The sequence below is a fragment of the Gossypium hirsutum genome, chromosome A06 (assembly GCF_007990345.1).
Source record: "Gossypium hirsutum isolate 1008001.06 chromosome A06, Gossypium_hirsutum_v2.1, whole genome shotgun sequence".
Taxonomy (NCBI): domain Eukaryota; kingdom Viridiplantae; phylum Streptophyta; class Magnoliopsida; order Malvales; family Malvaceae; genus Gossypium; species Gossypium hirsutum.
In genome coordinates, this window is record NC_053429.1 from 124,061,262 (window position 1) to 124,086,516 (window position 25,255).

The 25,255-nt window shown below is 32.4% G+C and overlaps 1 protein-coding gene and 1 long non-coding RNA gene across 2 annotated transcripts; one reads left to right on the forward strand and one right to left on the reverse strand.

Annotated features, from left to right (window-relative positions):
- Window positions 1-12,314: 12,314 nt before the first annotated feature.
- LOC107928087 (ribonuclease S-7) lies at window positions 12,315-14,683 on the reverse strand. Its single transcript, XM_016859237.2, has 3 exons — window positions 14,320-14,683; window positions 13,552-13,744; window positions 12,315-12,766 (listed from the first exon to the last, which is right to left on the reverse strand). Exons 1-3 carry the CDS (start codon window positions 14,587-14,589, stop codon window positions 12,459-12,461), a joined length of 771 nt encoding a protein of 256 aa, XP_016714726.1. The 5' UTR covers window positions 14,590-14,683; the 3' UTR covers window positions 12,315-12,458.
- A 9,541-nt stretch (window positions 14,684-24,224) lies between these two features.
- LOC121230790 (uncharacterized) lies at window positions 24,225-24,828 on the forward strand. The gene is made up of 2 exons (XR_005928905.1): window positions 24,225-24,340; window positions 24,548-24,828. It is a non-coding gene; the product is annotated as an uncharacterized lncRNA (long non-coding RNA).
- The last annotated feature ends 427 nt before the right edge of the window (window positions 24,829-25,255 follow it).

Consider the following 25,255-nt stretch of genomic DNA (forward strand, 5'->3'; position numbering starts at 1 on the left):
TTCGTAGTTAACAAAGAACCCAAGACATCGGCGCACAAAGGAAAGGAGAAAGCTATCGAGGATTAGAACGAGAAATTCACGGTTTGTATTACTATAATTCAAATTACTTTTTATTAAATGTTTTATATCAATTCTATATTTAATAAGTGAATTATAAGGTAAGTATTGATATTTGAGTTGAATGAGAATTGAATTGAATGGTGAATGTGTATGTATAATTGAATTGTAAATTGATTTGAATGTGAAAATTTTAATTGAAAAGTAATCTTGGAATAGAAATGAAAGTGAATTGAGAATTGAAATACCCTATTAACTAGTCGGGCTAAGTCGGATATAATTGGCATGCCATAGGATCTGGAAGTGTACGAGAATTTGCCGACTTTACTGATCACGCACTTTATGTGTCGTATTTCAGGCACCTCGTGTGTCGTATCAGGCACCTCGTGTGTCGTTTTAGGCACTTTATGTGTCGTATACTGATCAGGTACTATGTACCGTTTTAGGCACAATGTGCCGTACAGGTGTGTTTGGGTTGGAATCCGTGTATCCGTCAAAGTCCAGATTTGTTAATAGGGTGAATATCTAAGATGAGAAATTTAAAATAAATTGATTGATTATATTATTGAAATATTGAAAGAAACGGAAAAGTTAAATAGTGGATTGAAATTGAGACTAAAAATAAAAGGCATGAACTTAATGTTCATGTAGTGATTGAAATTGTTACATGTAATATGTGATGGAAATTGAAGAATAGTTAAAAATTATATTATTATTATTAATTAATAAAAGTTTAAGAATGAATTGATATTTGTGAAATTAGATAGTTACATGTCTGGTAATTAAAATTCTTTATTGCTATTATAATTTGAATTATGGTAATACCACTGAGTATGGAACACTCAGCGTGCGGTTGTTTCCGTGCGCAGGTTAATAGGAGTCTAGTATCCCGGTCAGCATCTGAACGATCCCGACTCCAGCAAATTTTGGGTGATGTTTCCTTTCTTAATTGAAAGTGGCATGTACTAGGTGTTGTATAAGTTATATAGATATGCTTGTAATGTTAGTTGTAAGAAAGGTATACCATATTTTGTTATTAGTTTGATAAAATGGTAAATATTATATTATATAATTTGGTATAAGTTGGAATGAAAAATGAATGAAGTTATTAGTTAATTTGGATTAGTATTATGAATGTTTAGTTATTAAATGACTATGTTAATGGATTGGTTATGATTTAGATATATTTAGGTTTAAATTGTTTTTGATTGTGCCATTGGTTTTGGATTAGTTGGTTTTTGGTTTGAATTTGCAGGGGGTTTTATGTAAAAATTAAGAAGAAATGCTATCGAAATTTTTGTAAAAATAAAAAAAAATCTCTGAATACTCGAACAAGTCCCGTTCCATTCCACTTTAATACTTGTGTTGGGTTTCGAAAGTCCATTATAGGGACATAATTCTTCAATTATACTATGAATGTTATAATAATTGTAAAATATCCATAAGTTGTCTGATATATCTGGTAATGCCTCGTAGCCCTGTTCCGGCGACGGTTTGGGGTTAGGGGGTGTTACAGGTTCGACCTCTTTCAAATAACATCTTCCACTACGAATGAAATGACCTACTTCCCCAACGCTTCCAGTCATGGCTTTGGGTTTTTAATCTTCAGGTGTGACGATATTAACGTCATATTTCCATGGTACTGCTTTATTGTCCTTGTAGGGGAAAGGAGATGGTACCTCGATTATCACTTTTGGTTTCACCGGCTCCTTCTTCGCGTCATAATAAATTATTAACGGTCGATCGGCGCTATACGGGAAACCTGACGATTGATGGTCAGAGGTGCATATTTCTCCTCTATCGGCCTCTTCGCCTTTATAAAAAATCCCAATCTCCTTATTGTCCATCATATTTTGCAGTAATCTCCTGAACTCTTCACAGGATTGAATGTCGTGCCCCTCAATACCATGGAATTCACAAAAACTTTGATCTTTTGTATTCCTTCCCTCGAATATTCTGTTAAGATGACAAAGCAAATCCTTTTCAACTAGCACCTCCCAGATTTTCTGCAGAGGTGTTCTTATTTCAGAAACCCATCTTCTACTTTGTCATTTGTCCTCCTCTCCCACTGCGCTCACATTCCCTTCGGCGTGGTTTGGGAATGGGTTCCCGAATGTATCGCCAATGCCATCAAATCGCAGAATACCCGCATCGATGAGTCATTGAACTCTCCTTTTGAAGGCCAGGCAGTTTTTTGTAGAGTGCCCCTGGTTCCCGGTATGGTATGTACAACTAGCATTTGGATCGTACCATTTCAGGTATGGAGATTTAAGGGGTGCCATGTAATGGGGAGATATTAATTACTTCTCCAGAAGTTTTGGGTACAGTTCCCCATACGACACAGGAATAGAGGTGAATTGCTGTCTCTCGGGATTGGGCCTTGTTGGTCTTGGTTCATTTCTGGGTTGGCTTTGAGCGGGTAGAGTGTTTTGTGGGAATGTAGTGACGGGCCTTTGGTTATTCATGACGTATACAGGGTAGGAAGGAGGTGATGCTTGGTAGTAAGGGGTTTAAGGAGGATAATAGAAATTCGGAGGAGGATAATTTCGAGGTCGGGGTTGGTTTGGATATGGATTAGGGGTATAATAGCTTCCCATTCCTACCATATGGGCTTCTGGTTCTTTCTTCTTCATGGGCGCTGCCCTTTTTGAACTTTCTGATCCTTCCATCTTCCCACTTTTGATGGCATTCTCTATAAGTTCTCCGGATATTACGATATCCGAAAAATCCTTCGTAGCACTTCCCACCAGCTTGTCATAGAATGGTGCTCTCAGAGTATTGATGAAAAGGACTGTTATCTCAGTCTTAGTCAGTGGAGGCTCCACTTGGGCCGAGATATCTCTCCATCTTTGCACATACTATCTAAAGGTTTCTGCTGGTTTCTTTTCCATCATTTGTAGGGTCATTCGATCAGGTACCATATCCGATACATGCTTGTACTGCTCACAGAAGATTGACGCCAAGTCCTTCCAAGATCGGATCTTTTCCCTACTAAGTTGGTTGTACCACCGAAGAGCCGATCCTACTAGACTATCCTGAAAACAATGTATGAGTAGCTTGTCTTCATTCATGTAACCAGTTATTTTCTGGCAAACCATGACAAGATGCGCATTTGGACATCTCGTGCCATCGTATTTTTTGAAATTTGGTACTTTAAATTTCGGAGGCAGAACCAGATCGGGCACCAAACTGAGCTCTTTGGCGCTCAATGCAGAGAAGGCTTCAGTACCCTCTATTGCTTTAAGTCTTTCCTCAAAGCTCCTATACTTCTCTTGAGCCTCGTGATCATTTCTACTGGATCGTCCAAATCTGGAATGAGTGGATCAGCAGGACTAGCCCCCGGGTTTGATACAAACATTCCTTGTCCTATATGAGCAGGTGGCACCGCCCGTTGCTCCAGGTCTATGGGTTCCCCTTAGGTGTACTTTCTTTGTGTTGCGTGGGTGTACGGCGGAGTGAATCCTAGGGGATAGAGTGGATCTTGACTGTGATTAACACTTGAACGAGGTTCCTCAACGTCAGGGCTCTGCATGGGTCCCTTTCCTTTAACTAAAGCTGACATCATTTCCATCATCTTGGCCATTTGATCCTTCTGTTCGAGTAATTCTTCTTGAGATCTCACCATTAAATCTCTCGTCTCTTGCTGCGACTTGGCCAATTGCTCTTGTAATTCCCTCTGAACTCTTTCCATCCTTTCAATTCTTTCATTGAATTCAGCCTCCATTGCCCTAGCTTGTCAACGCGTTCTATACAAATGACGTGGGTCCAGTCTCGTGGTATTACAACTGCGAATTGTATGCTTTAACCTCAGCGAACGATTATGGGATATGCAATGAATGAATGAATGAATGAATGCATAAATGTAAAATGAATGTTAGTCATGAAAGAAATGCAAGAAGTTGGTGTTGATTTCAAGATAGTCCCTATTTTAGGCATTTCATTCATCAAAAGAGTTCATTACAAAATATTTTGTCATTTTCGATTTAGCTATTACACAAACTTCCTAGCTATATCGCCATATTTCTTTACTCGTGCTAAGAATTCTGATATGTTCGATCTTTGACTTAGAGGGAATTGGCAAATGAGAATTTCAGCTTCTTCCGATAATTGTACCATGTGCATGACTACCCCATGAACTTCATTGATCAAATAGCTAAGTTGCATTTCTTTTTCTTGGAGACCGTCTTCGTAAGCACGAATGTCTCTATCATACTGACTATTTTTTTCTTCCAAAGCCTTCAAGAGAGTATCAAGCTGTTGTTGACGATCTTGCAGCGTATCTTCTAAATCTCGTATCCTCTCTTTTAGTTCTTGACGTTTAGATCGACTAGTCATTACCTCGGCAGACACAGCTTCATATTCGGCGTTCTTCTTCCTCAGTTCTATCATAGCCCACGCGGCCTTTTCCTCCTCTTTCTTCGTTTTTCCTTTCCGAAATTCCATCCCGCCTTTAATGTTGCTTATTTCTTCTTTCCATTCTGCCGAAGACTTGTCCAGCCCACTATTTTTTTTATTGTGCCTCTTAACTTTTTATTTTCTAGATGAAGGTCCCTTAAGTAATTTCTTACGACTTCAGCCTCTTTTTGCACTTTCTCGGTTCTGGATCTTTCAATCTAAACGTCGATCTTCAATTGGTAGTTTTCCTCTTGAAGAGCACTAAGGTCTCAAGACATCTTGGCCTTTTCTCGTTCAAATTCTTGTCTTGCCATTTCTAGCTCAGACTGTATTTCCTCCGAGAAAGGATTCTGGACGGTGTAGTTCATTGACGAGATTTACTGACTATTCACCCGTTGCTTCCTCCAGATGTCGTAATCTTGGGTGAGGGTATCAGCATATAGAGCTAATTCCATCAGATGAATTTTTTGCCAAGACTTTGCAGTGTCTCGGACCCTCTTCATATACCCTTCTCCCGCAAAAGCGAACTCGGACTGTGCTAATTCTCCAGTGGCGAGTATGAATTGTCGCGAAGAAAATTGTCTTTGGACTAATAGCGGGGCACATCCAACTCCTCCCCATAATCCGAGTAGTGGTACCCAATCTTGATCTCCGACCTTGTATAATAGAACCGAAGGGCGGATCCACGGTGCTCTCCACGTTATATCCTCGGCGCAAAGGTTCTGAAAAACTGAGACCAAATGCTGTTCAGTGACTTCCTTTGGCCATTCTTTCTTGAGATAAGCTTCAAACGGGGCAAATGTTTTTGAAAACATATGGAACAGTGTGCGCTCTACTTTCCAGAAGTGACTCAAAATCCAGACATTTAGTAACTGCGCGCATCTGATAAAGTGTCCTTTCCCTATTTTCCTACAACTGTTTAAGGATCTGAAGGTCTCAGCTAGGATAGTCGGGACAGGGTTGATTCCTTGTTTTAATTTTTCGAAAAATTCCACCACCGCAACTTCTATGTGTCCAAGGACTTTCGGGAAGATGATCAAACCGTAAATGGCCAAAGCGAACAGATTCACTCTTTTCAACATGTCGGGATGGTTCAGAACCAATTCTCGTAGGGAAGACCATGGAATGCAAATGGTTTCATTCTTCTTCTTTATCTGTTTTTCGGCCCATGCGTCTGTCATGTCTGTCAATCTCACTAACTTTTTCTTGAAGGTCATCGGTTTAGGCTCTTTCACGTATACTTTATAGAATTGCGCATTTTCAACACGAAGCAAAGCAACGTACTCCTCAATAGTCGGAGTCATATCTTCTAGATTGAAGGTAAAACATTGGTAAGCCGGATCCCAAAATCTGACCATGGCTTGTATCAATCGTTCGTCTACGTTGACAGTAATCAAATTGGCTATGTCTCCATATCTCTCGGTGAAGATACCCCTAGTGTCCGAGTCCCACTGATTCCAAACCCGGACCAAATCATCAAGGTTATTCTGGCGAACATTCACAGTTACGTGCTCAGGCAGATTAGCAATACATCCCTCCACTAGACTATCCCCTCTTTCTTTTTGAGTTTTTAGAGACTAGTCTCGAACCACGACATTCTTCTCGGTTGTTTGTATAATTGACTCTTCCATTAGAAACCCGTTTTTTGGCAACCAATCTCTAGTCAACACCTTCCTAATATGATGCCTATAATGCATGATGCAAAATAAGAGCACAGATAAATATCTTGGATAGTACAACAAATATGAATTACGGAAAATCAAAATAGAAAGTGTAACTGTCAAAGAAATAAAAAAAGAAGAGGTATTTCTCCCATGTATTTATTTTGGTGACCATTAACGGACGGAGGTTCGACATGGCTCTAGTTAGGTGGCTCGTACGGTTCACTATATGTGGTTTCGGTTCTAGATAGTACCCGAATTGTCCGTATTGTCAAATACTAAGATTAGTACGAAGCCTCGGTCGTAGCCCATCACAGGCTCACGAGTTCAATTCGAGGGATTACGTTTACTTATGCCTATGCGGAGGGACAAGTTAACTCACGAAAGCATAAGTCATATGTAACCCGAAAGTATTCACTAGCCTGTGCGGAGGGACGAGTTACCTCACGAAGGCATAGCGTTTACTTTCACTTAAACGGACGGATCCCGGGTATAGAGCTCATGTTATGCAAGATACAAGTGCGCGGTGTGTGGGGAGAAACTCACAAACCTTTACGTTTTATTTAAAAATTAAATCAAAACTAAAACCATAAAAATTTAAAGCTTTAAAACAACAAGACAAAACAAGTTAGAGGAATATATACAACACGATGCAAATGCATGATTTTTCAAAAACACAATTTTAGGATCACGACTAAATATTAATTTGAACAAGGAATTTTAAAAATTTTGACAACACGAGTTTAGTTTCAGACACGACTCTCAAAAAGGGTCCCCAGTGGAGTTGCTAGCTGTAACGACGCAAAAATTTTGGCTTAGCTTGGTCGCTAATTGTGGCGATTTATTGAAAAAAAGTTTGAGATTTGACGTTTAATTTTTGAAATAAACAGGGAGTCGCCACCGATCCTTTTTCTAGGTGTAATCGGACACCTATTAGATCTCTTATTAAAACAAATAAAGGCTGAGTTTAGGTCTACATTAAAATCCAGAGAAAAATTAGGGTTCGGGAGTCGGTTACGCGCGAGGAAGGTATTAGCACCCTCGCGACGCCCAAAATTGGTATCTTATAAACACTTGTTGTCTTGATTTTCAAAAAATACGAGTTCAATGTAACATTCAGTCGTAATTCAATTGAAAAGACGAGAAATTTTAATCTTTTCGGTTTTTTGATAAGGGTATACCGTTTTAACACGAGCCGTCAAATTCCATCCAACATAGCGATGAGATTCGATGGCTTAATGTTGAATCGGTATATTGCCTTGATTATTAATTAAATCATGAAAAAAAAAGAAAAAAATATTTATAAAGTAAGAATTTAAAATAAATCGAAGATTCAAACAATGACATTATTAATGAAAAATGTTAACATGGAATACTAGAACATTAGAAAAACAATAATAATGATATGAAAGAAATAAAGACAAATCATGAACAAATACAAAATACACTTAGTAATAATAATATAAGATAATATGTATATAAGGTAACATAAAAAATATATACAACTAATGATATGAGAGATGCATACATAATGTAAAGTTAAAAATAATGTGCATAAGATAGTTAAAAATAATATATATACATGTATTTATAAGATAAAATGTAAAATGTAATATAGCATAAGAAATATATATGACGTGTATGAAGATATAATATTAAAAAGATACGTATACGTAATGTATATATATAATAAAAACATATATATATTATAGTACTAAAACATTTACATAGTATATACACATTGAGAATAATAATAATAAACCTATTACGATACTACATAGATATATACCTATATATATACAAGAAATATATACATACATACAGAAAACATATACTAAGATTAACAACAATAGTAATAAAGATGAAAATATATACATAAAATAGTAATAATATATATAATTAATAAAAATAAAAATAAGGAAACATGTATGATATGTATATAAACTTATATGATATATGTATATATATTTATACTAGAAATGATAATAAAAATCTATTCGTACACTATATAGATTCGTACATATATAATGATGTTATAATATATAATGGTATTAGAAATATACATACAATATTACAAAATATATATATCTAACAATATTAAAATATATTCATAACAACAAAAGTATGATTTTAATAACATATATATATATATATATAGAATAATATATAAAAGGGTATGTATATGATGTATTATTAAAATAAATACATAATGTATACCTAATATAAAAAAAATATAAAAACTTACTAACAATATTGCACAAATATATTATAATATTTTAAAAATGTACGTCATACATATATATATATATTAGAAATAATGACATTAGCTATAATAATACATTGATAATAAATAATAATAGGAATAATAAATAGTAATAATATAAAAAAATAACAAAAATGATATGAAAATGAATTTAAATATAAAAAAGACCCAATTTGAAACGAAAACGAAATCTTGGGCGAATTTGAAAATAAAAAGAAAGGAGAGGGCTTATTTGAACACGCTAGAGATGTGAAGGGACCAAAACTGAAATATTACCCTTGGTCAAAACACTGCGCGTTAACAGGGGTTAGATTGTAAAACAAGGAAACCTTCAGGGCCAAATTAAAAAATACAAAAGATTTAATTGCAAATTATAACAAAAGCGGAGGGGTTAAACGCACAAATAACCCCTCCCTTAAAAAAACACGCGGATCCTAGCGGGTCGGATCGGGTCGGTCCGACCCAGGGCAAAACGACGTCGTTTTATGCCTTGGGTTTTAAACCCAAAACGGTGCAGTTTTCAAGGGCTATAAATAGCGTTTAAATCAGAAAAAAAAAGTCATTTGGGGCTGGGAAAGAAAAAAAAGAAGAGGGAGTGAGGGCAGAGTGATTTTCGGTGGGACTCCGGCCAGGGGTCCGGTCACCGGAGCCTCGCCGGTGCCGGCGCCGGCCGCCGGAGAGGTAAAATTTCTGATTTTTTCTTTTTATTTATTTTATATTTTTTTCTATATATGTTTGTAACGTTTTTAGTATTTATGTGTAGAAAAAAAAAACAAAACAGTGATTAAAAATAAAGAATTACCTTAGGTTTTTTCTTTTTGTTTCTTCAATCTCTGATTTGATGATGTTATTGAATTTAAATGCTGATGAATGTAATATTTGCTAAAAATCGAATGGTTTTTCTTTGTCTCTTTGATTGAACTTTTTCTCTTGGAACCCTTTTTACATTTTCTTTTGATGGCTTTATAGCCGAATAAAATACAAACTTTTCCTATTTCGTGTTGTCTGCTGTTTCTTTTCTGCCTTCTTGCAGGTACAGAGGGATGGTGGATGTGACAGTGGCAGAGGGTTGGTGCGGCGCTGGTCAGATGGCAGAAGGTTGGTGCGGCGCCGAACATAGGGTTAGGTAAAGAGAGGCTAGGGTTTGGTTTCTTGGGCTTCTGTTGGGTGTTGGGTTTAGTTGGGCTAATGGGTATTGGGTAGGTTTAGTTATTGAGTTTGTTGTATTGGGTCTGATGGGTTAAGGTTGGGTTTATGTTGTATTTGGGTTTTGGGCATAGGGTTGTTAAATGGGTAGTTTTAGGTTTAATTTGGAAATGTAACTGGGCTGAGTAGTTTAAAACTGCCCAAAATTGGCCTATAACATCTACCATTTAGTTCCCTCTACACTTCCGTCCTTTTATTTCTTCTTTGGTTATTTATTTCTAAAGGTGACCTTTTCCTTTGTTCATTTTTTTTTGGCTTTTTAAGGTTTTCTTTTCTCTTTCTCTCTCTAGCTTTCATATTCCTTTGCCTCTTTATCTTTACATCCATGGCCTTGGATATTGATGACAACAGTAAATGTATGTATGTAGAATGTGTAACACCCCTTATTCATTTCAGTGTATAGTACGAATGGGAAATATTATCAGAGTACGTATGGAATAAAAGCCTCGAAAATCTTTAAAAAATTTGAACCCTAAACCATTTTCAGAACATGGTAAAATTTAGTTTGAAACAATTTGAGGGGCTTAAGAAACATCTTAAAACCATTTAGAATCATTTTGTAGGAGATTGGAAGTGTTAGCGGTCAAAAACGATCTTCGACAACTCAAAACTCACAAAACACTGTGGTAGTGCTGCCCAAGGACTTAGGGCTATGTATTGGTACCTAGCCTAAGTACTGTAACTTTTTAGCTACTGACTTGCTCTGTTTTGATACCTATAGTATGGGTATTGAAACTTGGGCCCTTGGAGCTAAAAATTGATCCAAAAACATTCAAAAATCATATCTAACACTTCTATATAATTTCAACAAGCCTCAAGTCATTATCGAACAAAATCTAAATCCATTTATACTCCATTACATACCATAAACACATTTAAGGAGAACAAAAAGCAAAAACTTGTAAAAGAACATCAAAAGAGTTCAATCTCACAAATCAACTTTATAAATACAATTTCAATTTATGTCTTAGTGTAAATGCCAAGGTTCATATCCAATTACAACCAAATTAAGGGACTACAACTTTAAGCTCAAATGTCGATGTGATGTTCACAAGTTAGAAACAATCTTATCGACGAATCCAACCTATACATTTAAATAACCAACACATGAGTTCAATGAGATCAATAAGTACACAAGGAATATAATACTAATCATATCTATTATTAATGTTGACCCTTTAGTTATATCTATCACTATTTCACTCATATCACATTTTAAGGTTGCTAGCAAAAAGTAAGAATATCTAAGGATACTTACCTCTTGGATGCATTATCTACAAATCCAAGCTTCCAACTACTAGAATCCATCCTCAAAATAGCTTGGAAACCCATTTCTCATATATATTATCATTTACAAAAATTCAACTAAATATTAGCACATAAACTTCCCAAACATGTTCAAAACAACCAATACCAAGTATCAAGCTAGGGAATGTGAAAAACACCATTGCTTACCATTTTGAAGTTTTCTCTCACTAGCTTCCAGTCCTCTTTAAAAACCAATGAAACCCTAATTGAAAATGGTGAAGATGACGATAGAATACAAACTTAAAGGTTGTTTTCTAGGTGATCTCAACAAGAAAAACAAAGTGGGTGGCAAATCCAAGCCAAAATTTTGAGAAAGGAATAGAGAAGAGAACATGAAATGAGTTTTCTCTTCTCCTCCCGTTGCTACCGAAAATTGAAGGGAAATGATGTGTTTCCTCCCATTTCTTCTTATTTTTAAATCACCCAATTGGGTCAAGGGCCCAAGTCCATCAATTTGTAACACCCCTCGCCCAACCCAATCACCAGGTTCGAGATATGGGATGTTGCATTTGTTGCCAGAGCAACTACAAATAATTTTGCAATATTCAATTGTTCACACTCGTAATTAAATATCGTTCACAATAAAAATGTTACACAATCATTTTCGGGCCCCATACGAGCTTACAAAAGCTCTTTTGCTAACCTGAGCATGAAATAGAATCAAATTGTAAAGTTTTAAAAAAATTCTGGGCCAACATCCTGACTTCGTAATTTTCACATTGTGACATCACCAACACAATAAGTCATGATGCCACTTCAAGCATATTGACGTTACAACGTGGGAAGTTGGTTGTCAAGACGTGGCCCCTATTTTGGGTCAAAATCCCATTTGATACCTATTTCAAGCTTCCAAATCAACATCTTAATACTTACATGATGACTTTCACCATTAAATGAACCACAAACCATGCCAAAACTTAGCAAATCAAGTAAATGAATATAAGAAAAATCAACCTTTTAACATGGTACAATTCACATGAATATCAACTAAGCTTATTCAAATCATATACTCAATTAGTCACACCAGTTGAACTCTAAGATCGACAAACGAATTCGTGATATCTCACTCGTTGGGAAAGCAGCATTGGACGGGAATTCAAGTCTAGTCCTATTATTCATATCCTCAAAAAAGCATAGCCTGTTTAATTAGGAACCTTTTGAGCATGAAATGGACAGGAACTTGTTCATTTTCGTGTTCAAAAATGAAAAGGATAAGAAGATGGGCATAAGCAATACCCGCTAGTCACTCATCATCTCATGTTGAAGGAATGGCCTAGAAAAGGTAGCACACAACGATGTAAATTAGACTACATCTGAATTTCGGGTCCAAGTTCATAATGTGCCACTCCTACAACGAACCAAGAAGAATCTTGCAAGGATCATAGAAATGTTTTACAGTGTTTCCAATCTGAAAGCCCATAAAAGAAAAATAAAAAGCCAATCATGGGAAGATTAGTACATAGTCTTTTATTTAACATACACATACACATACAAATACATATATTTCTGGATCTAGTCGAAGACATTTCTTTATTCATTATTATGCTAATATTCAAACTCCCCCACCACTAAGTAGAAGCCAATAAGTCCGAAGTTACATTATGAGGGCCAAAAATGGTAGGAGTTGCACGAAGCCAAACATAGTCAGTGAGAGGGTTAGTACATCGATCACCAACATTGGTGGGGCAATTTTGAACCACAGAAGGTGGTGTTTTCTTGGTTCTTTTAAGGCAAAAACGAATCTCCTTCAACAAAAGTATACCTTTCTTTGGCATGCTGCATGTAATTTGAGGATAGGCTCCAAAGTTTTTGTATGCGTTTTCTAATAAAGTGTGCAATAGATGTGGAGTTTGATCTGATGGTTGAACTCCCAGAGCTGCAGGTTCAAAAATGAAAAAAAAAAACAAATAATCAATGACTTAAGTTTGATAATTTATAGGTCTAGGATATTAATTTGGTAAAATTAGATATGTTTTGATAAATAATTCTAGTAAAAGTATCATGGAGGCTCCTGTACTAAGAGCAAACTTGTCATTTTTGTTAAAAATTCCGTCCAGTTGTACGGTTAAAAACTGGCATGGTTGATAGAATAATTAGACAGTAACACGTAGTATGCCACATGTATCTTATGCTGACGTATAGAGACCAATTCTTAATAGCAAAAAGACTGAGATTTTTAATAGAAGTACCGGTTTACCATTTAATCTAATGTATAATGATTAATTTGCACATTTTGTGATTAAAAGAGGCAAAATGCAATCCAACTCCTAGTACAGGACCTCCATAGTACTTTAATAAAAAATTTCACATTCCAATTATTTTCATATATATATTTTGTATTATATATATATATATATGAAAAATAAAAAATTATGGGTGATAATAAAATTTCATTAAATCAAGGGGTCAAGGCTTTTGTTTTTTTAATTTTAAGTAATAAATCAAATAAATTTTATAATTTAAATTTACCACTTATATTTTAGTATTTATTTTTTTGATTTATTAAACATGGTCTAAATCTTAATTTAATTGATATTACTATCGTAACAACAACTTAAAATCGTGAATTTGAACATACTTAAATACACAAGATCTTCTATCATAAGAATTAAGAATTAAGAGTAATGAAAATTTTAAAAATCATATTACAATAATAATTACCTTTGAATGGGTCGAAGCGTTTGGATTGAGCTAAATTTAAGGTATCTTTGAAATAATCCAAAGGATCGCGAGGATAATCAGAGCACATTCCATGGTGTTGCCATTGGATTTTCCAAAAATCAACGTTGGTTTTGCGCACCCAAAGGTTTGGCCACTTTTTGTCTAATTCACCTTTAATGGGTGCCAATTCGCCCTGCCAATTTTAAATACACAAATTCATACAACACTTTAAAAAAATCAATGAAATCTAATTAAACAACTTATGTTAGGTTATTTAGCTAATAAATAATATTAAATACCGGATACAATTTTTTTTAAATATATTGAAAAACCCCAATAATATAGATTATCTTTTTATTGAAAAATTCTCCTGTCAATGAGGTTCTAGCTTGTTGGTTAAAGTGGCCTTTGGATATTTAAATTTGAGTTTCATCATTTTCAATTACGATAATTTTTTGTACCACAATGTGTATATGTCAGATAGTTATAGATAAATTAATAAACGAAATTCTAAAATTTAGACAATAACAATATGAGCTAAAATCATTAAAAAAAAACCTAAAATATATTTTAAAATAGCCAGTTTGAAAATAATTTTCTTTATTTCCATTTATACGTTATTAGTTAAATTGGTTGAATTATAAATTTTCAATTCAATTGATTTAATCGATGAATAGCTGTGTAGATATACACTCAAAATAAAACAAATAATAATTAACCAAAAATGAGAAAAGGGTAAAACCGTAAAAGTAAAAAGAAAAACCTTACCACAATATCATCTGGAGATGTAGGATTAGGATTGCATTTATTAGAAGTTGGATTATAAGGAGGAACCGGGATATCATTGCCAAATGTTGGCCATAAGCCATGGATGGTGAAATATGTGGGTATGGGTGTCTTACAGGTGGTTATCTTACATACTGAATTCGGCCATGTCAAACTCAGCTTATAAAATGCGAAATTACTCCCATTAACTGACACTACCAGGCTTGCTAGCATCACAGCTGCAGCAAAAACTAATAATTGCTTAATAATCATTTTTCTCTTACAACACTCGAACAAGAAAGATGATGATGATGTAGAAGAAGAAGATTTGATTAGCTTAATATTAAGCTTGCATTGGATGCATGCATGCCTTGAGTGTTTCCAAGTACGCTAGGGTTTTTATACCAATTTCTGGATAAGGAAAAGAAATAATATAAAAGGATTGTTTTAAGTTTTTAAATTTTATTAATTAGTGTCAGGGTGAAGCCAAAATTTTTTTTAGGGGTCGAAATTAAATTGTAATTTTTACAATAGTAAAAATATAATTTTTAAAATATTAAATCAAAATTTTATCATTTTTATAAAAACTAAAATATAATTTTATCATTGTTAATTTAATTTTTTTTTATTTTGGGGGTGCGAAGTGAATTTTTTATTGTCCAACTCCCTAAGTAGGTAGGCACATTTTTGTTATGTTGAAGTAGTTACGTATAAACTATTAGGCTCCTTCTTGAATCTTGATATCGTCATTGCATATAGACACATAACTAAATGAGCTAAATCACAATTGGCACATTGGATTTATTCTTTATTGTTAAGATTTTGAGCATTGAGGTTCAATTGTGAAAATATTATCAAGTTATTTAGTTTAGTATTTTTAATGTTTATTTTTTGTTGGAATTGTTGATATAATTGGTTGTATATTTAAAAGTTAATTTTATATAATAATAGTGTTTTAATTTTAGGATATATATATTTTTTGTTATACTCCATCTAGTTTAGACACTGACATCACGAGAAATTATTAAAGTACCCACAGACGACTCTCAATTACCTTAACATTTTTTCTCAGCACTCTATCTCCTTCATCTACATAGCATCCCCCTCTTCTCACTTTCCACCTGTCTAGGTGAACCAACCTTCTTTTCACCTTCATCTTCTCTTTTTTGTCTCTTCTCTTGTTGAATCTTGTATCAAGATATTTTATTTTTAAAATATAATCATATGTTATGTTACTAATTTAAATTGTTTAAATAATCTTAAAATTTTATTCATGACGGTTGTTTTTGTATAATTTTGACATACTAAATAACTAACTAAATTACATAGTATATATTATAAAGGGGATTGTGGAGTGTGGAGTGTGGAGTGTGCTTCGCATTTTCGGACCTTTTCAGGCATTTACTGTTACCTGTATCGCGACACAAGGACGTCAGAAACACAACACCCCCAACAGGCGACAACGTCGTGACGAGGAGTTTCTCGGCGTCATGATGACGAACGATGTCGTGACACGTGGCAATGTGTTTCCACATAAATCGGGTTTCTTTTCCCAGTTAAACTCTACTATCTTTTTCCATTCAAACTCTGATTATTCTAGGGATATTTTAAACATATATTCACACGAATTTCAGCCTATAAAAGGGTCATAGTAACCCTAGAATTTACATCTTTATCACATTAAGATTAAGAGAATATTAAGAGAGTTTAAGGAAATTTTATGTTTTAGCCAGAGAGCTTTCTTTTTCGAGATTCAAGGTTTCTGTTTTTGGATTATCTCCATCTTGTAAACGAGATGTACCAAAAAGGAGACAAACAGTTCATGTTAGGAGACAACAAAAGTCGAAGCAAGTGTTCCAAGGGGTGAAACTACCTGATAGAGAGGCTAGTCAGGAATCGATTGTGGCATCGAGAAAGCTTCAAGGTGAGTCAAACTAGTGCCATGCCAATGACACAACGAGGGCGTTGCAAGAATGTGTGGGAGAAATGTCACAGGCTGCGTATCAAAGCCCGTGACCATTGTGCAAAAAATGCCCCATAGATGTCAACTTATTAATTGGGGCTCATTTGACCCAAATGAACTGACCCGATTCGTGGAACCCGTAGAGAAGCGCATCTACTTGAAGCCTTAGTGACCCAATGAAGCACTCTAGTAAAGTTAGAGTTACCAAGGTATATAGTGTAAATCGTAAAGGGATAAGATTGTATTGAGTTTAAATCCCTTAGGACTCTCAATTGTATACAGGCTCTAATATCGACCGTCAATGTAAGTCAATCTGTACCGTTGGTTCTAGGGGAGCTCAATTATAAATAGAGGCATCTCCTTCATTTGTAATCACTTAGTTGTAATATGTAACAGCCCGATTTAGACCGTAATCGGAACGGTGGTTTCGGGACCACAAATCCGATTCAAAAAATATTTTAAAATTATTTTATATGTTTATTATGTGTGAATTTTTATCTGTGAAATTTTCGTAATTTAATTTTGTCATTTGAGTGTCGATTTAATAAACAGGGATTAATCGCGTAAAATGAAAATTTGGTGGTTAAACATGTAGGGGCCGAATTGAACTTGTCTTATTAATATGAAGCATTTAAGTTGCAAATATACCATTGGATTTAGTGATGGACGGTTGTATCCTTGATATATATGTTTTAGTTATTTAATTATAAAGGTTATATTTGTAAGTTAATTAATATGTAATAATAATATAAAACATAAAGTGTTCATACACTTTGCATGACAAAATTAGAAAACAGAAAAAGGAAATAAGGAGTTTAAGGGTTCGGCCATTAGCAAACTTGATTCAAGGTGAGTTTTAGCTCGATTTTTGATAATTTTTATATTTTTGAGATCGTTCCTTTGTTATCTACAAAGCCCATGCTTGAATTTTTTATTTTGATGAATATTTTGAGTTATGCCATTGATGAATATTTGAGTTTTGTGATATTAGCTGATGAAATATGAAAGATATGTTTTGGATTGATATGTTTTGTATTTGAATTTTTGATGATTTTGAGTAATTAGGACTAAATTGCAAAAATAATAAATTGAGGGACTAAAATGTGAAATAAATGAAATATATAGACTTGTATGAGGAAGATGAATATTTGGCCTAAGCATGATATATTGAATTTTTTCATATTTTGTGTTTTGTGCAATAGGGACTAAATTGTAAAAAGTGTAAAATGTCAGGGGTAAAATGGTAATTTGACATTTATGTGTTTTTGGACTAAAATGAATGAAAATATGTTTGAATAAGTTTAATATGTATATTTTTAAATCAAGAACCAAATAAATCGGATTTGGATCGGGGGAAAATTAAAGTTGTCGATTAGTCGACCCGTTCCGATTTGTATCATCCGAGGTAAGTTTATAAGCAAGTAAATGCTGTTAATTTTGAACAAATGTAAACTTAAAATGTTGAATTGAATTTTATGAGTATTTATATATCATGACCGAATGTGTATATGTTTGGGAATTAAGTTTATGAATTCGATTCGACTGAGTTATGACGTCCGAAAGCCCCATACGAACCATAGGATTCCGATATGTGCTCTCGTGTAAGACCACGCCTGGGACGTTGGCATCGATATATGTTTTTTGGTGTAAAACCACATTTGGGACGTTGGCATCGATATATGTGTTTTCGTGTAAGACCAAATTTGGGACATTGGCATCGATATATGTGTTTTCGTGTAAGACCATGTCTGGGATGTTGGCATCGATATATGTGTTTTCGTGTAAGATTACGTCTGGGACGTTGGCATCGATATATGTGTTTTCGTGTAAGATCACGTCTGGGACGTTGGCATCGATATATGTGGTTACGTGTAAGACCATTTCTGGGACATCGACATCGTATTTGATTCGTGTAAGACCTTGTCTGGGACAGTGGCATCGATATGAGATAGCATGTAAGATCACGTCTGGGACGTTGGCATTGTTCGATATATGCGACTATCTGAGAATCCTATTTGATTTCGAATGGTTCAACGGGCAATGATAACTTATGATCGAAGGGTAAAACGAGCTAAAATGACCAGGTATGACTTAGTTGATTACCTATTTGAAAAAAAAGGTAAGTTGACCATTAAGTATGTGATGTAAATTACATAAGTTACTAACATGAATATATGTGCCTTGTGAAGTATATTCGGCCATTGCTATGTATAAGCATATGATATTATATTTTGATTCATGTGTATATGTATATGTGTATAAATGTACTGGTCATATAATGATATTTAGCTTTGAAATCGAAGATACATTGTATATATATATATATATGTATTTATTCGGCCATAAATAAGTTTATATGTGAAAGTATATGATATACGTAGCATCATAAGATTGAGGTTTAATATGATTATGATAGAATAATTTGGTTAGGTTTAAATGAGTTGATTATGTCATTGAATTGTTTATTTGCTTATGACTTACTAAGCTTAAATAGCTTACTGTGTGTTATGTTTACCTCTGTTTTATAGATTTCGAGATCTAGTTACGAGCTCGGGAATCGTCCACAAAATCTGTAACACTATCGACTGTCTTTGGTACTTTATAAGCTGAATTTTCAAACCTATGGCATGTATAGGCTGGATTATATTTTGAAATGCTGGATTTTGGTTTATGTAAATATGAGCCATGTGAAAATGGCTTATTACTTTGTTAAAGTTGGATTTAATGCTTCGTTCAGGTGATGGTCATGTTTGATTTTAGTGTTCGGCTATTGCTTATATGTAAATATATGCATATATATATATATGTGTGTGTGTGAATCCTGATTGATATGCTTTAATAAGGTTTTGTTATGAGACTTAATATTATTGCTTTCATGCATTCGGTTTTAGCATAGGAATGTTAACAGGGCATATTATGGTAAATATATATCATGATATATTTGAAAGGTAAATTAGGTATGATATGAAATTTTGTGGACAAACAGTAAGACAATTATCTTCATCACATGAAAACATAATTCTCACATGTTTTATTCGTATTGTATGTTAGGTATACCTAACTTTCTTCATCCATGGAATTTTTAATTATCTAAATTTAACTTTATTTAATTATCAAAATTGCTTTACACTTATTTATAAATTGCTTAAAATAAAATAAAACTTATTTATATAACGCAATAATAATCTCAAAATTAATAATAATAATAATAATAACAACGCAATTTTAAAATATTTAATAATAATAATAACCATGATAATTAATTAAAATAAGATATCTTAGAAGCATGATAATTGTTTATTAAATTGATATTTTTATTATTATTATATAAAATAATAACATCTTATTATTATTGATAGTTATTAAAATATCTCATTATTTAACCTTTAAATATTTTTAATAAATTTAAATTTTAAAAAATTATATTTTGAATTTAAAATTTAAAATTTAAAATTTATCTTAAAACTTAAAATATTAACTAACTTGTTTTACTTCGAATTTCAAAATTATATCTTTTTTACTTAGGCGGCCATGTGTTTGATAAACTATTTAAAATTTTAAATGTGTTTGATAATAATATAAAATTTTTACCAAAAAAATATTGAATAAGATAGATCTCTACTTATCACTTAATGTAGAAAATATCAAGTTAGTTTTATTTTATTAAAAATTAAAATATATTATCATTTTTTAAAAATATTCAAATTACTATATTTATTTCAGAACTATCTAAAATAATATAAAATATTATATTAATAAGATTAAAATTAAAAAATCAATAACTTTTTAAAAATCAATATTTACTTTTATCAAATAACATAATGATATTCTGTATTTATATTTATTATTTTACTAAATAATTTTTTAATATAAATTCAACACTTGAAAAATTTAGTATTTAATTTTTCAGCACTTAAATTTTCAGTTTATCGAAAAAAAACCCTCATTAAAAAATTGAAATGGTTATATTTTTCAAAAAAATGAGATTTTTAAATTAATATATTTATCATTTATCCAGAACTATAAAAAATAATATAAAATATTATATTAATAAGAATAAAATTAAATAATAAATAATCTTTTAAAATCAAGATTTACTTTTATCAAATAACATACTTATAAAATATAGCAATAAAAATTCAACACTTAATCTTTCAGCACTTATATTTCAATTTATCATATACACCCTTATTTTAAAAAAATACTATCGAAAACAAAATTATTTTTTTATAAAAACAAAGAAAAAATAGGAACCACTATAATTTTTAAAATATGGTTAATTATTAAAAAAATTATTACTATTCTTTCAAATAATGATTTAAAAATTAAAAATATTAATAAAATAAAATAAAATTTTAGTTAAAATTAGTTAAAATTATTTAAATAATAATTTAAAAATAAAATATTGTTAAATATATATATTTAACAGTTTAAAAACATATTTAAAAAAATTAAAAATATTTAAATTTTACAGTTTATTATAATTTAACTTTACTAGTAGATATATATATATATATTCTACAATTTTCTCTTGAATGAAGTTAACTTTATTAATTATTGCTACAAAAAATTATTAATTATGGATTATTGTGTTAAATACAGTAAAGTTTATATTTTTAATAGATTTTAGAATCGATTTTAATTTTTTAAAGTTGTTTCAAAATTTAATATTTTAAATAAAATGTTATTTGAACTAATAAATAAAGAATTCATGATAAATGAGTTTTTTTTTTACTGTAAATATATACAAAACTTATCATATTTGTTGTTGGCACTTGGCAATTTATTATAGCAAAATCTTTGTGCCATTAACTATGTTGATATTTTGAAGCTATGGAGTGTCAACTTTGGAAACCAATCCATTATTAACATATATAACCCTTTGCTTATGGAGAAGTATTTGGGATTGCAATGCAGATTAACTTAAAGATTAGATCTCCGTTAGGCCATGTTTTATTGGACTTTATTATAATCTTACTTTTGCTATTTTATAGTTACTAATTTTAAGGGGTTGCATGGTAATCAATCACTAGCATGTTAACCAGTCTCAAAACTTCTATATATTACGAGACTTGTATAGTTTTGTATGAGAGCATTATATTTGTTCATTGAGGAACTTATTGGGAGACTGCAATTGAAGTGTAGACCAACTGTGTTTTCAGTCTAAATTCTCAAGTGGAAAATTTAGAGATGAGTGTTGTAGTCTTTAAGTACAAATGTAAGATCTTTATAATAGAGACTCCATATACGTAGGAAAATTGAATTGCATATTATTAACATCCATGCCTAGAACTACCTATAACTCCTCCCCAACCTATAAATAGGAGAATAATGTATTTCAGCACACTCGAACTCACATCATCCTGCATTAACAACAATACGCATGCTAATCAAGTTAAGACTCAATCGACAATGTAAGTTTATGTTTAAAATTTGTAGCAAATAATAATTATATTTCCTTTTGTCCTCTCTTTTACTTTTTTTTTTTATGTTATATATATATATATTGCAAATCTATTAACTTTGAAATGACTTCACTTTTCTCCTTAATTTCTTTGCTTTTATGTTTTAATCAACTTATTTTCTAATAAATCTTTTTAAATAATGATAATTAATTTTAAATAAAAACAATTTAATGAATTAATATTAAAGTTAATATATAATCAAATTAAATATAAATTTAAAATACATATTTTTACTTGAAGCCAAATATAATTTAATTTTATAATACTTTACTATAATTTTAATGTCAAATTTAGTCCTTAATGTCTACATTTTTTGTCAATTTGGCTCTTATTCTTTTTTGAGTAAATTTTGACCATTAACCTTCTAAAAATAATCAAATTACTTTTCTTAAACAAAAATGTTCACAAAAATGTTAATTTTTAATGATGTTGGCGTGGCAACCCGACAGTCCATGTGTACTCCATGTTGACATGACACTATTTGTCTTATATGTTATATCAACAAATAATTCAAAATATATAATTCAAAAAATTCAAAATTAAAAAAAATATAAAATGCTCATAAAAATTCAAAAATATTAGCATAAAATACATGTGGATATTCATGCAAGTTGCCATGTTTAAAATTTTAATGTATTAATCAGCTTTGTTGACACCATTTTTTGGATGAAAACGGGGTCGACTTGGATTTTGAAAATAAAACGAAATTGGGAGTCGCCACCAATCTTTTTTGATGAGGTGTGATCGGGTCACCTCGTAAAATGGTTGTTTTTGATAAACAATTTGATTTTATTAAAACAACGAGTTTGGTCTACGAAATCTAAAAACAGGTTCGGGAGTCGGTTATGCACGAGGAAGGGTTAGCACCCTCGATACGCCCAAAATTGGTACCTAGTTGATTTCTTAATGTCTTAATGTCGAAAATTGAGAATTTTGAAATTTTTTTAAAAAAAATACGATCCTTATATTAAAACATAAAAAAAAAATTCAGGAAAAGGGACATATTTCACGTTATCTGAGAAAAAAGAATCATATCCAGTAAGTTAGGACACAATGTCTCGAATTCCCGATATCGTTTAAAACTCGAATTTGAAAAGATTCATGTAATAAAGTTTAAAAGAATATTCAATTGTTTAAATCAAATAAAGAAATCGCAACCCAATACGTTAGGGCACAATTTCTCAAAATATTAAACATTGAATATTGCATTTATTTCGAAAAATCCTTGTCTCGAGAAAGCAACGTGTCACATCCAATGCGTTAGGACACAACATATTAAATTCTTGATAACGAGCTTTTTATCATTTTTTTAAAGAGTAATCTCGATTATTTAAATTCAACGAAGAAAGTCGGAACCCAATGCATTAGGGCTCGATTCTCTCGAAGATCTAAATATCGAATATTACTTTTATTTTGAAATTTCATTTTTGGCCAATCCGATTGAAAAGATACGATGTGACAACAATGATGATAATGTAAGTAAAATAACACGAGCAAAACATAAGATAAATAAATAATAAAACGAAGAAAACAATCAAAAAAGCACAATAACAAATAATAAACAGATAAAAACTAAAACATGAATAACAGGCATATAAACAAATAAATAACTGAACAAAATGATCCAAAAAAATTTATGAAAAGATAAAATACATATATATATGTACAAAATTATGAAAATATAAAAAAACATATGTGTGTACACATGAATTATAAACCATAGAAATATCATAAGAAAATATAAATTTTTAAAATATAAGAGTATGTATAAATACATATATGCATATTTATGAAAAATAAAAGAGATACATGTAAGTACGTATATACATAAAAAATTTAAAATGCAAATATAAATATATTCATGTATATAAAAATAATAATAAAAGGCGTATATATATGCGTGTAAATATTAAGTATGTACATATGAATGTATATAATATATATATATAAACTATATATATAAAAAAATATGGTAATGAAATATACACGCACTATATATATATTTAAAACATTTAGAAATAAAAATATACACATATATTATAAAGTACACATGCGTGTATGTATGCAAGTATAATAAAAAATAATAATAATAGTAATAATAATAATAATAACTATATTAATAAAATAAACTAAAAAACTTAAAATGAAAGATTATGGATTAAATTGAAAATAATTGAAGTTTCAGGGGCAAATCTGAAATAAACAAAACACCAATGGATCGAATGGAACATGCAGTTAACAGTGGAGGACCGAAAGTCAAATTAATCCCTCCGTCCAAAACTCCACGCAGCAATGGATTAAAATAAAACAAATTCGACATTTCATGGCAAAATTTGAAAACAAACCGCAATGATTTTGAACTGATGGGATAAAATGAAGGATTAAAATGCAAATAACCCATCAGTGTTTAAAACCCTTTTCATCTCCAATTAAAAGCCTACTCTGCAGCAGCAATAGACGCAAAGTTGCTTCATCTTCCTTTTTTTTTTGTTTTAAAACAACAGAGGGAAGAAAGAGGGATCTGCTAGGCCTTCTTTAAAGCCCTAACTACCGCCACGCCACCGCCGTTCAAGCTTCACCGCCGACTCCGATTCAGGTAAGTTTCGCCCTTTCCTTTTTGCCTTTTCTTCAAAAATTGTTTTTCATTCTTTGTTTGTATTTCAGTATTTTTCCAATACAAGATTTTTCTCTTTTTAGTAACCAATCCCCCTGGTGTAGTGAGATTTTCGGTTTTTATAACCGAATTATTTTTCCTTTTTTACATTATTTTCTTTGTTGTTGCGCCTGCTTCTTGGCTTTGCAGGTGACCGTGGCCGACAGTGGTGGGGGTGTCAGACGGTATGGGCGTCGTGGAGGCTGGCGCGGAGCAGAGGCGTGCGAGGGGTTGGGCAGAGGCTGGAGCGGCGCGCCCTAGGCATGCTGCGTTTAGATTTTGGGCTTCCGAGTTTCGGGCCCCGGGCAGATTTTGGGCTTTACAGCTGCCCCTCTTTGCTCGTTGTCGTGTAACGAAAACAGAGCAAAGACCAAGAAAGACCAAATTTGCCCGGGCTTGCCGAGCCTTGGCTTCTTTTGGTGCTTTTCTTCTTCAAGTAGCCTCGTTCTGTTCTGCTGTGTCTCGTTGCTTCAATCCACTTCACTGCGCTCCAGAGAAACAATGACTTAAATCTATTTTGCTGCAACTCCATGGGGATGAGATTTGTTGTTTTCTTTGTCTGCTCCACTACTGCTTAGGGATATAAGACTGAATGTGATCTGCTCCATTACTGCTTAGGGAGATACGATTTGTGCTCTTCACTCTATTCCACTGTTGAATGCAGGGAGATAGAGTTATTGGCTTCAATGTACTCCACTGTAGTCAGGGAGGTAAAATCCGCCATCGTCGATCTGCTTTCTTCGATCTACTTCACCACCAGTATGGGAAGACAAGATCTGTATCTTGGATCCACTTCCTATCAATATAGGAAGATAGGATCTGCTATCTTCGATCTACTTCACGCCAATACATGAAGAC

Coding starts and splice junctions, on each gene's coding strand:
- LOC107928087 (XM_016859237.2), bottom strand. CDS start 14,589: ATGATTATTAAGCAATTATTAGTTTTTGCTGCAGCTGTGATGCTAGCA. Junction 13,745..14,319: donor CATCTCCAGATGATATTGTG/GTAAGGTTTTTC, acceptor TAAAATTGGCAG/GGCGAATTGGCACCCATTAA. Junction 12,767..13,551: donor ACGCTTCGACCCATTCAAAG/GTAATTATTATT, acceptor TTGAACCTGCAG/CTCTGGGAGTTCAACCATCA.